Source organism: Tachypleus tridentatus, chromosome 6 (genome assembly GCF_004210375.1).
Source record: "Tachypleus tridentatus isolate NWPU-2018 chromosome 6, ASM421037v1, whole genome shotgun sequence".
Classification (NCBI taxonomy): Eukaryota; Metazoa; Arthropoda; class Merostomata; order Xiphosura; family Limulidae; genus Tachypleus; species Tachypleus tridentatus.
In genome coordinates this window covers 76,058,462-76,072,018 of record NC_134830.1, presented here as the reverse complement: position 1 = coordinate 76,072,018, position 13,557 = coordinate 76,058,462, and the positions used below count along the sequence as shown (strand labels likewise).

The 13,557-nt window shown below is 32.0% G+C and overlaps 1 protein-coding gene across 10 annotated transcripts in view; it reads left to right on the top strand.

Moving 5' to 3' along the window:
• Nucleotides 1–13,557, top strand: part of LOC143252838 (cell adhesion molecule Dscam1-like) — a 240,897-nt gene that overhangs the window by 199,737 nt on the left and 27,603 nt on the right. For all 10 annotated transcript variants that reach the window (XM_076505600.1, XM_076505598.1, XM_076505599.1 and 7 more), the window contains 5 exons: nt 1,546–1,719; nt 3,873–4,020; nt 4,510–4,658; nt 5,583–5,717; nt 10,974–11,129. In XM_076505600.1, coding sequence (XP_076361715.1) covers nt 1,546–1,719; nt 3,873–4,020; nt 4,510–4,658; nt 5,583–5,717; nt 10,974–11,129 — 762 coding nt within the window. The remainder of the gene's footprint in view (nt 1–1,545; nt 1,720–3,872; nt 4,021–4,509; nt 4,659–5,582; nt 5,718–10,973; nt 11,130–13,557) is intronic.

The window sequence follows — 13,557 nt, the reverse complement described above, 5'->3', positions numbered from 1 at the left end:
TTTATCATTTTCTGGATACGACTGCATAGATTGTCATCGACATATATGATATATAACTAAAATATATATATATATAATACGAGGGGTTTTTTGATTATACCATCAACGAATATATTTATTATTCAGGTAGAAAAAGCAAAACACAAACAAGAAAGGTACACGAATGGGGTGAATCATACTTATTTCAGGCAGTTTAGTGAAAATTCCTACCCCAATCACTAATCCTTTTTTGAAAATTCTGTAGCAAATGTATACTATTCCTAATTTTTTTTTCTTTATGTGGAATTTCTTTGTAGTGTATATAAATACATCACGTTATCTAATGTGTAGAAATGTCTTAAATAAAGTAGTTTAACGTACGATGTACATTTGATGTAGGTTTGTAGACTGGCTGTATTTTGTATATATGTAGAATACAACTGAATAGTTTCACTGTCATAAAAAAAAAGCAGTATTAAAGTGAATCGACTGTATAAAGGGGACAATAACAAGATATAAATGAATTGTTAATTACTGAACAAATGTGACCGAATCTTTTATCGTGACCTTTATTTACGAATCCAAACCAAATTTTTGAAATATTGAATAACATGTCAAACTGTCTGTATGTAATTGATCATAAAACTACACAATGGGCTATTTGTGCTCTGCCTACCACGGGTACCAACATTCGGTTTCTAGAGGTGCGAGTCCGTAGACATATCACTGCAACATAAGAATCATTATTTATCTTTACAATATTTGGTGATGCATGATTAAACTATTATTTGTTTTTAATTTGTTCCTATCTATGTAATTTATTTTTGATTTAACATATTTGATATTTTGTTGATACAGGCAATAATAAATAATTAATCAGTTTTAAAATTGTCAAACTACTACTTGTGCAATTTAGATTTGCTATGACTAAATTGAACGAAGGAAAAAAAAGACGATTCTAGTAAGCAGTTTCTTAGGAGTGAAATAAGTTGACACCTGTTTTCACAAAATGGGACGACTGAGAGCAATATATTGTGGAAACATCTAATAATTCATTTATTTATTCTTACTACTTATTTTTGAATGCTCTGATATGGCTTTCCCATATTTTTAAACGTTTAATCATCTATTTAGAGTGTGCACAGAAAATTCGCTTTTTTCAAACAATTGTTGCTTCTTTTATGAAGTATTTATGATACTTTTTCCCATGTGTACTCCATTAGTGTATCACCAAGACTAGTAACGAAATAACTTTGAAAAGCATTGTATATGACTATAAAACTAATGGTATACTAGCAATGGAAACCTTTCGAGCAATACCTCAAGTTTCATCAAAGTTAATGTGGATATGGTCAACTCCTGGTTATTTTGAAAATGGACTTTGTCGAAATATTTTTCAAATGTCACAGAAAACTAAATGCTTGATTAAAAAACATTATTCGTAGAAACTTTGGAAAACAGATAGCCTAATAAAGATTAGCTAAATAATTGACTAAATGCATTGAAAACTGATATTTGAACTCTGATTTTTAAATTTGATTCATATACATTTCTTTACTTTATCAGATGGCACTACCAAAAACTTCGTTCCTCTCTACAACAGTCAACATTACGTCATATTTGATAATGGTACTCTTATTATTAGAGATGTAGCCAAAGAAAACGAAGGGTTTTACTTGTGTCAAGCCAGTAACAACGTTGGTCCGGATCTTAGGAAACTCTTCACTCTTACAGTTCATGGTAATTTTCTAAATTTCCAGTAATGAAACTGACATGTAGTTAAACACAGTAAATAATGTATGAACATATTGCTTAAAAACACATTTACAAATTTACACTTTATTTTTAGATGGAATATGTCAAAATTACAGTTTTTAAACTATCCACTACGAGTTTAGAAAAATGTGCAGAATATCTATTTAGAAAACTGGATCAAATTTTTCTGTATATGTGATATAGAGGCTAATAAATGTTCTGTGAAAAGATGTTCATTTTATGCTCCTAAGTTTGGAAGGTGTTCTCAATGACAAACTACATTTTATTACACGTTGTGGTATACATCAGTAAAATAATATATTGCAGACACACACCTCGTTCGAACGACATTCTCTTTCTTAATCCAAATTTACATATTTTGAGCTAATTAACAGATGTTTACTTCTGTTTCTTCAAACAGGTACTAAATTAAGAATTTCTTAATATAATGAAATTTTAATTATGTTCAAAATGTAGTTTGTCGTTTCATTATATTTGCTTTAAAAAGACACATTTTGAACAGTTAAGACCAGTGTGACATGTGTTGAAAATTAACATATTTGTTTATACATCCAAGTAAAACATTGTTTGAAAACAAAAATAGTTACTGCCCCACCTAAGAAATATAATTTATGAGAGAAAGGTAGGAATGATATTAAACCCTATGTTAGTAAACATGCGTCTGTGGATAAGTAGAATGTAACTAGCACTCTAATCTCCAAAATACCCCTTCAATTTAGTAATTAAAGATATACACCTGTTATCTATACGTATAAGTTTGTATCTCTACGCATAAGGTTAAACTTAAATCTAAATTAAAGTTTTAATACTCATACTAGCCGTCCTGAGATATATTTTTACTTCAAGTGTTGTTTTTTTTTTCATCACGAATTACTTATATCTTTGAGATTAGAATATGTTGGTCAATCTTTAATGAGCGCATCATCAACTCGTCCTGAGGCTTTAGTAGGGTTCTGGATGATTTTTTTTTGTATAAAGACAAGATAATTAGGACTGGAAAAGTAATTTTGCTGTTAAAAATAAAACATTATTCTATTCTAGTTTTTATTCGACATTCTTTACGAGTTTCGTTGCTCAAATATTTTAAATCAATATTTTAATGCGACGACGCATATGAGAATGAGAAAATATTTAACTATTGCATTTATTAATATAAAAAAACAATCAATAACAATAATTACAGACCTGGGTCATTCTCCAGTTCACTGAAATAGAAAAATTAACCGGTGTGCTTTAAGTACAAGTGTAGATATTTTCAAGGTATTCATACCATAGAAGTACCGCATAATTCTTGTTTGAGAAGTACCTGAGGTCACAAAACTGTTTTTTTTTCTATATCCAAAATATGAAACATAAGCTATTTCTAACAGACATCCAACATACATGGACGTTATGCCCATTAAAGATGTATCGAGATTCCAAAGTACTAAAAACTAAAAATGTATACACATAACACTAACCATCTATGATATATTTCATTTCTAGACATTGTCTCCTGTAAGGATCTATCATGTTCGAAAGAAGGTTAACATTAGGGGCGCATGAGTATTTTAAAAAAAATGATTTATAGATTATTGACGTTTGAAAATAAATTGCTTTCATCATTAAACAAAACTGACAAAATCTCGAGCAGAGATAATGACATCATGTGTGGTTAGACTTTAAACGAAACAGGACAATAACAGTGAAATGGAAAACATATATTTAGAATTTAATGTTGAACGTTAGCAACTATTTTTTCGAGAGTGTATGTCTCGATTCTATGAGACGCAATGATGTAGCTATTATCCCCAGGGTATTTATTACTCTAACAATCTAGTACAAGCACGTAATAAACACAAATAATGAACCCAGAAACAGAAAAATATATTTAACTCTTTTATCCATTGGATGGCCCTGTTTGTTTGTGTAAATACTGAAGGATGACATTTTTTGTTTCAGAAATGTCCAAAAATATTGTATGTAAATGCTATGTATAAATTTATACTTAATACTTGGATGAATGTATCATACTGATAAGCGTGTTTAATTACAATATGAAATAATGGTAGCAGTAATATACTTTTATGAAACTAAGTTACACGTTGTTGTTATTTTTCTCTCCCTCATACCTCAAGTGCCTCCTGGTGTTCATGTTCAACACCAAGTTCATACAGCAGTACTGGACGATACTTTGGAGATTCATTGTGAGGCTAATGGAGAATTACCCATAAAAATAAAATGGTTTAAAGACAACCATGATGTCTCAAGTTCTTCTGATGGAAGGTAAGAAGTGCAATAAAAAAACTTGTTAAATGGTAAATCTAACTATCAACGCATACACCTATTACATTATTAAATTACCATAGCATTTTATCAAACTTCCCTTCCCTTAAAAATGTTAGAATAAAGTTCTTGAAAGGCGTTAGTCAATTTATATAATATATTAAAATACACTTGTTCCAGCCTATCAGGTTAATCTTAAAATTATTACAGCTTTCTCATCTTTTCCATCTATTAAAATATTATCGATAAATATTAAGTTTTATCATTTGGGGTGTTGCACCACACACAAACAAAAGTATTATAAAAACAAAACAAGAAGAGACGAACTTATAACCATCTAATGTGAGTGATAAACATTAAAAGTACAAATTGAACCACTGTAATTTATAAACGAGTACTCATTTTGTAATTAAACTAGTAGGCATTTAACATTTATTAAAAGAAATTGTTTCAGTTGAAATAATACACTTGTGAATTACTATGTTTTAGGTATGTTTTTGAAGAAAGAACAAAACATTCGATGGTTGAATCGGTGCTTTACATTTCCAAGGTGATTAAAAACGATACTGGATTATTCTTTTGTCTCGCTTCTAATGAGTATGGAAATTCAACAGGAAAATACCAAATTATAGTACAAGGTGAGTTAACTTAGTCTATTCTTGTTTCCACTTTCAGTCGTCAAACACAGTTTGTTCGCTTATTTAGTTATATATACTTATCGTATTGTATTTCAAATAGTAATTAGGTTAAAAATAACTGAATCGTGTTTTAATCTACACTTGAGAAATATTAGGCTTTCGTGTTTTTTACACAACCAGAAAGTTTCTATTTAGAAAAGAATAAAGTTATAGTTTAGTTTAAAAAAATCATGATTGATGACGAATCAAGGGTTTCACCCCATTATTTCCATCACACAACTTTTCTGAAACCCCTTTTCTACGTTTATTTACTGAGTAATAAATACAGCTCTAATAAAAATGTATTCAACTTGAAGAGTACTCACTAAACCCCACACCTCCGTCACACAACGTTGATTATATTCAGCCATCAAATAACACGAAAATGTGTCCGTATGTTCGTTATTAGTTCGTAATTTAAATTTATTCAGCTGGCCAAGCATAGCTAGGGCACTCGATTTTCAATCTAAGGGCCGTGGGTTCGGATTCCAGTTCTACCAAACAGGCTTCACTTTCAGGTATGGGGCGTCATAACGTGATAATTAAAAAAATGATGGTAAAAGAAGAGGACAAGTACTACTAAATTAGGTACGGCTAATGCAGAAAACTCTCGTGAACTTTTTTGCGAAATTCAAAACAAATCAACATCCATTCATCCATTTTCGATAAATCTTGTTGACATATATACACACAGGGGTGAAAACCTAATATCGAATATGAAAAGAAAATCTTTATTAAGTTATTATTTGTTATATTTAACATGTTTCTAAAATATAATTTTTAAAGAAATTATTCTACACTAAGTAGAACGAAATGACGAGTTTCTAATGTTTAATGTATAATAATTAGCTTCGTATATTTTAATAAAAAAAATCGTCTTTACAGAAGTGCCGACTCCACCATTTGATTTACGAATTAAGAGTAAAACTGGAAGAAGTTTAACTGTGACTTGGAAAAAACCGTTTGATGGGCATAGTGCCATCACTCAATACAGTGTACAGTATAGTTCAGAAAAGTCTGGTAAGATAGTTCTGTTTTTTATAATAACACTAAATAAACTCTATTTTTCCTGGTAGTGAAAAACTTCATGGTCTTCAAGTAATTGCTGGCAGAACTTTTATGTTTCATTCTCTGTCAATCTCCGCTTTTTGTGTCGCGGATGATTTACACGATGACGCGAGATGTTTATTTTACATAAGAATACCTAAACTCAGTGATTACCAATAATCTGAGTTATGGCTATATAGCACCTATCCGTCAACCTCTGTGTTCTGTAATAATTTTTAGGTGGTCCCCTACTTGGATGTCTGTGGGATAATTTGAATATCCCTGTGGGACATACAAGACTGTTTAGTTTAACGGTTGTTATTTAGTCTATTTGGTGGTTTAGTATTTAATAATTAATCAGTTTTCGTAATAAGAATGCTAAAATTATTTTAAAAGCGATAGTTGTGACGGATTTCATTTTGTAGCTCGGTACGAGTTATTCCTTCTGTATGCAGTTCAATTGCTGTGCAAAGCTTTATTAATATTTTTGACGTCATTTTACTCGAAGATTTAAAGTTCTTTTTATAAGTGATATTATTGCTACAAAAGGGCTATATATTTCTAGATTTTTTCTGTCACGTGTTATAAATATGTGCAGATACAGAGAAGAAATCAAGAAAGAAAATTAAATGAGAGATAATTAGGTAGATCTAGGTTGAATGATTGTCAGTTTAGCCGCTACGGGCGATTTTTAAAGAAGTTGGTCAGAAAACGTTAAGTTAGTGAAACTTCCCTAGATTGTAGGTTGATAAACATTAGTGTAACAAAGTTTTGTACATACATTTGACTTGTTTAAAACATATTACAAAAAATCTTGTGTGGTATTTATTTATTGTGTTAATGTGACTGGTGATGTTGAGTTGTCTGTCAAAGATTACTTCAGGTACTTCAACATTTCTTTTAGAAGGAGGGTAATGATTTCAAAGAATTAAGGAGGGTGACAAAGTGTCCTCATTAGCATGTCTGTTGAACAAATAAAGGTGAAATGAGCAGCAACTGCCGAGTATGGAAGAACATGCCATGATGACCAGACATGGCAAAGACTAGGACGATTACGGTGTTATCGACTAAGATAAAATCTGGAAAAGAAACACAAATTAAAGAATCATTGACAAATAGAGGTACATACCTGGTAACTATCAGTTTGTAGTTAACATTAACCAAATCATCATTCGCTTCAATAACCAGTCATGTTAGTTTTTCCAAATAATATAAAAGCCCCTGAAAAACCAATGCAACTGACCTGAAGACAAGAGAAAGAATTCTTACTAAGCGTCATTTTACACTTAATGCATGCGACTTAATCCCCCAAGTACGATGATCACTAAGAGCAACATATCATGAGAAACATATAGCCATTAGGTGTGCTTGCACATTGTTTTTGATTCCATCTTTGTACACTAGAATGTTATCATCAAAGATAATCACATGGCATCTGGTTGCGCTGTTAAGTCAGACCAGATCCAACATATAGGTATTGGAAAGGACTGGCAAGAGCGGCAATCCTTGAATCAGACTTGTATTGATGGCGGTGGAATCTGGCGGTGCTAACTTCTACTTGTGATAATAGTAATAGACAGTGCAGTAATATATATATATTACTCATGTTACACCGATGTCCATTTCTAGCATTTTGTAGCAAGAATGTACAAATCGATTCTATTGTAGGCATCAATTTTCCAGATGTAAAGTTACCACCAGAGTGTTCTAATAAGATTCACAGTCTATCCATGTATTAAGTGGAAGATAAACAACATTGATCTTTTTTCATCCACCACAATATCCACCTAAGATTGAGGGTATCAGTAATTCCATCTGATAAATAAGTATTCTCTCTGTAGCTTTCTTTTGAACCTGGCCCATGTTGCATGAAGAGTTGATGAGAATGATTTTTAATTGTTTGTGTGAAAAATGATTTGATAAATGCATCAGTTTATATTTCAGGAATTCTTCCAGTTTGCATAGCTATGTTAACACTTTGACACTCAGTTTAGCAGGATGGCTTCCTTAAGTTTTTTAATGATGGAGAATTATTATTTGTTTATGGCCACAGGCATCAGAGTTAAGTGAAACATGGCTTCAATATCTATATGTAGTTGTAGCTCAGGTAGGTACTGTTGTATCTCGAGCCTTTCTTAGATGTAACCATTAATACAGTCGTTAATATATGTCTGTACATTGAGTCTTAGCCGTGATCTTCGTCTGTGTGTATTAGTGTAGAATTATCACTGCAAATATATGATATTGCTATATATTTCGTTATTGTGCCAGCCACAAGTTTTAACGTGCCAGAATAAACTGCTTGTGAGATTGGTCTTGCTGCATAATACATTTCATGTTTCATAGTTTGAAAGCTGAATCCGTATGAAGAGTACAGGATGGATTTTGTACAATACTTGATTCCTCTTCTTGGTCTAACTCATGCCTTACCTGTATGAACGCAACCTGGAAATGATTTCATGCTCTCTAGATTTTATCAGACTTCGTCTTACCAGTATGAGTTTCTCTTTTACAAGATGTTTCTCTCTTGACTTTGCTTAATAATGGAGAGAGATCGTTGAGAGTAATAGTGGTACCAAATTTCAGATTTTTTAGATTGTTTTATACTCATATGTCTTTCATCTTTACATACACTTCACACATGTCCACAATGCTAGGTAGAAATTGCATTTAATTTTAGGTTAGTAAAAGGAACGTCTAGACAGAAGATATTGTCACATTGATGTTCATTCCTAGTAATTGAACCTAATTTGGAAATATAATGTTAGTGGTTATACTGTAGAGATTACAATTTAAATCTTTGCTGTTAGTTTTTCCACCAGCATTCCAGGTGGAATGTTTGGTATTGAAGTCTCATACATAGGAGTGTTGTCAGCATAATGTGATGCATTATCTTTTATGGAGGCTTTTCAGATGTGTGTAAGTTACTTCGGGTGAGCTATCTGGATGGTTTGCAACTTGCAATAGTAATTGTTTCATTGAAAGCCGTCTTAATGCTCATAGCAGATGTGACTGTTCAACCAAATTGTGATGGTTTATCACAGCTGGGGGTTAGGATATGATATGAAGTATTAAGTTAAGGACAAGCTCAATGCCTAAGAGTTTAGTGTCTTGAAAGAGTTTGATTACATAACATTCACAAAGATTCTCAAGGCAGAATTTACTTTCTTTGGCCCTCCCTGATATTGAACTAACTTATTATGATAGAAGACTGGCAGAGTTTAGTGAATATTTTAATGCATAAATCATTTATTGACTGAGGTTTAGGCTTTGGTTTCCTGTTTTTTTCCATCTCCACTAAGATCATGAGCTTCGTTGCTGTATCATGCATCTGTCTGTGCATAATGTTTTAATATAACATTGTTTTTAGCAATACACTTACTACTCACTGTTCCAAAATCCGGTTCCTCGCCCTTTCTATCTTAACCAGGTAGATTGGTGACAACAAATCGGATGGGTATTCTATTAGAATAGGGCTGCCATTTTTGAAGTGGATTCAAACTGGCTAATAAGGTATACAGATTCCCTCCTATTACTAAGAACCTTCCTTGGCACAGTACCTGCTTCTAACTAGGTACCCCATCTTCTTTCCATTCTCTTGCAGAGCATTGAAAAAGTATTCACTTTTCTTGATGATCTTTCATCCTACCCAATATGTATGAGATCATTTTGAATAGTTTACAGATTTAAGTTATGCTGACCATTGTTCCCAAGTTCCAGACTTCCTTATAACTAAATGCTGCACACAGCCAGCCACCACATGGTTTAATTTTGAAAGCACTCTTACCAATAGATTAGTCACTGTATGCCTTGTACACGTACTAAAACTGACTATAAAATTAGCTTTACGATTAATCCAGTGTACATAAGTACTGTACTTGAATGTACTATTAAACACATAATTTTAGTTGTAATTAAACACTACATAACCAATACATAGTAAAATTGTACTTAGGCCTATAACAGCACAAAACACGAGCTAACTCTGTATTTGAAACGAAACATGATAGTTATACTAAACCTATAAATTTGGAAGATAAATTGTACTTTAGCAACCATAGATCTTCAGAATCAATGTGCATAAACTGAAAAAGAGTCTAGTCATATGTCTAATGAGTCTGTTTATGGATGACAATTGTAATTCGGAAATGTCATAGTTTATTACAAATTTCACATGTGTTGTATGAGTTGAAATAGAAATATATAATACGTTGTTTACATTTTTCTCTCTTTATTTCCACTGGATTAAAACTGCTTCGTGTTCAGCTGCACTCATTTCGATGATGTTTCTTTCAAATTATGAAGAAATTTCTTTGCTCTTCTCACCTATCTATTTTGATGATAAACGACCTTTTGCAGATGGCTTGGTATCACCATAAAGTGGGACCCCCTTCCTCTCCGAGAGCAGTCTACAATCTTGCTGAAGATAGATATATGGTCTTCTATTCTCCTAACATGACCAAATCATTTTACCCTCACCTTCTTGATAATGATTTTGACGTGTGTCACTCATACTTGTTTTATCACTCTTGTATTTGGTATATCGGGTTCCATCTTTATTTTTATGATTTTACTCATAAACTTCCCATAAAAGCTTTTCAGTCTCTTGATGTGTCTAGCATTTGCTTTCCACATTTGAGAACCATAAAGCAAAGTTGACAACACACAAATATCATATAACCATACCTTTCCCTTAGTGTTTTGTTGTCTTTACCAAGCTATACCTTTATTTATGTAACGAAATTATTCATTGATGGTATTATGTGCAGATGGTCGAGTCGTATTCTTGAGTATTTAATTATTGCCTGCTTATATGTATATATATATAAATTAAATTGACTATGGAATATTATTTAAGTCTGAAATGTTTGTCGCAGTAAGTGCTTACATATTTTAAATTTAATTTCGAAAGAGGATATTCAGGAAAGAAAATTTTACCAGTTCGTTTTCTGACTTCAATCACTTTTAAATTCCTTCAATTAAAACATCTCAATATCCAATTACTTGTAATAGAACAATAAGACAAAGTATTGAGTTGAATGCAAAATTGCCATTCATTTCACAGTCAATTAAATATGGATACTAAGCGTAAATTATTTATCAGAGAAAGACAAATTACTCATCATAGGAATGTTTTAAAAACAAAATGAATACAAATATCACTGATAAATACCACATTTTCACGTTTTTTTCTTTTAAAATAAAACAATGTTTTTTACATTGCTTTAGCCACATGGCAAGAGATGAGTGCCCCTCCTTCTCAGACATCTGTAGTTATACAAGGTCTTATTCCCGCGACAGTGTACAACTTACGCATATTTGCTGAAAATGCCATTGGAAGAAGTAACTACAGTGCTGTCTACAAAGTAGAGACCGAAGAAGAAGGTTTATACATTTTTACCACTGTTTTATTTTTATTATATTTAATGTATTATAGTTGTTATTATCATAATATATAGATTTTAAAAGCAGATAGCTTTCACTTAATTCACTTCATTGAGGTCTTTTCGAAAGAAACAGCAGTATTTTTTGATGACGAAAAACCCACTTGAAATAAAAATGTATCTCAGAACGGCTGGTGTAGGTATTAACACTTTTATTGATAAGCAGAGAACAACGTTTCGACCTTCTTAGGTCACCTTCAAGTTAAGAAAGAAAGAGTTTGAATGTGACTGTTGACGGACACGTCTTAAGGATGAGAGTATAAACAGGTACAGATTGTAGGGGCGCTGCAGGTAGATGTTAGGTTATTAATTAGTATAGGTATATAGATGTTCCTTTATATTGATTTAATTTTGGTTTTAGTTAGTGTATAAGTAGGGCTTCTTTGATTTTGCATTTGTTTATACTTATTTCTCTACTTAATATCTGGGTGTTTTTTATAGTTATTTTGTGTTCAAAAACATGTGAAGGTGTTTGTTTGTGTTCTTTGAATCTAGTTTCCATTTTTCTGCTTGTTTCTCCAATATAGAAGTCGTAGCAGTTGTTGCATTGTATTTTATAAATTATGTTGGTGTTGTGTTTCTCAGTATAGTTTTTACATAGTATGGACTTTAGTTTTATACCTAGTTTTTGAATACATTTGGTGTTTACTTGAATGTTGTGTTTTCTTAAGTGTTTTTTTTTTTTCCAAATGTTGGTTATTTTGTCGCTGATGTCGGGAACATATGGTATGCAGCAGTATAAGGTTTTGTAGTTTGTTGAATCTTGGGATTTATTGTTGTTTGTTGGTCCATGTGTGTGCGTATAGTTTTTTCACGATTTTTTGAGGAAATGTGTTGACGTTGATGAAGTGTTCTTCATTTTGTTGATTTCATTGTTAATTTAATCGTGTGAGCATAGTTTTATGGCTATGGTTATTTGGTTTCTTAATATGTTGCGTTTTTGTTTTGTTTCATGTGCTGAGTTCCAGGGAATGTATAATCCAGTATGGGTGAATTTTCTGTGGATTTCTGTTTTGAATTGTGTATCAGTTCTAGAGATATTTAGGTTAAGAAATGCTATTTGGTTAGTGTTTTCTGTTCACAGGTGAACTTAATGTTGAGGTGTATCGAGTTAACGTGATTGGAAAAACTAAGTGTGTTCTGTCGATATGAATCCAGCAACTGTATCATCAACATACATGTACCAGTAAAGTGGTGGGTGTAAGGTTCAACTGATCGCTTGAGATTCAATATGTGTCATAAAAATGTTGGTTAGGACTGGTGATACGGGTTCCCCGTTGTGGTTGTCGGTATTTCGTAGGTAATGATAAATGTGTTCTGGGATTGTGTTCGTTTGTTTTATTTGTGGTAGTATTTTGTTTAATTAGTTTTCATTTGTTTTTTGTTGGATCTGTGTTTAGTAGTTTAAGTTTGTTTGTATCTGATAAGGTGTTCATTTTTTTGAAGGTATTCACTTGTGTTCATTATAACTATAGCATTGCCTTTATCTGCTTTTAGAAGTTTGTTGCTGTCTTCTTTGAAGTTGTTTATAGAATTAATATATTTTTGTGTGAGGTTGTTTTTTATATTTCTTTTATGTGGAATTATGTTGATAGTTTTGTGCGAAAGTTTTTTGAAAAAGTTGTTTAGTATACTGTTTTGAGGTGTTTCAGGGAAATAAATGTTTTCAGTTCTACCTGGAAAGGTAAGTTGTTGTTTGTCGGTGATATTGTTGTCGAAGTTGCCGTCTTTCTGGTAGTTGTCTTCCGTTGTTTCATTGGTGTTTTCAGTTTGTGTAGCGTGAATCACCAGTCTTCTAGCTGGGTCTTCCATGCAGGCTTTTATTTCGATAGATGGAATATTTCTAGGTGTTACCGCGAAGTTGATTGCTTTGTTACGTAGATGTATTTCTTCGTTGCTTAATTTTTGGTCGGATGTGTTAATTACGAGATTCATTGGTGGTTCGTCGTGTTGGTGTTTTTTTTTTTGTTGGCACCTTAGTTTATCTTGTTTGTTGTTTTGACGGATCTTATTTTCCTTGTTGTTCTTACTATTGAGTTGATTGATATTGTTTTGTATGAGTCCATAAATGTCTGGTTGAATGCAACAGGCCAGTTGATAGTGTAAATTCATTTTTTGTTTCTGCAGGTCATTTAGTTCTTTATATTTCGAGTTTAACGTGGCTTTTAGTAGTTTTTTCTCTAAATTATAGATAATGTTTGTACACTGGGTAGAATTCTTTGATAGTTTTATCTTCACAAAATTAGGGATTAGTTTTCCTTTCTCCACTGTTGGATACAATTGACGATGAAATCAACACTTCATCAACATTAACAAATTTCCTCAAAAAATCGTGGAAAAAAGTATACGCACACACCTAGACCAACAAC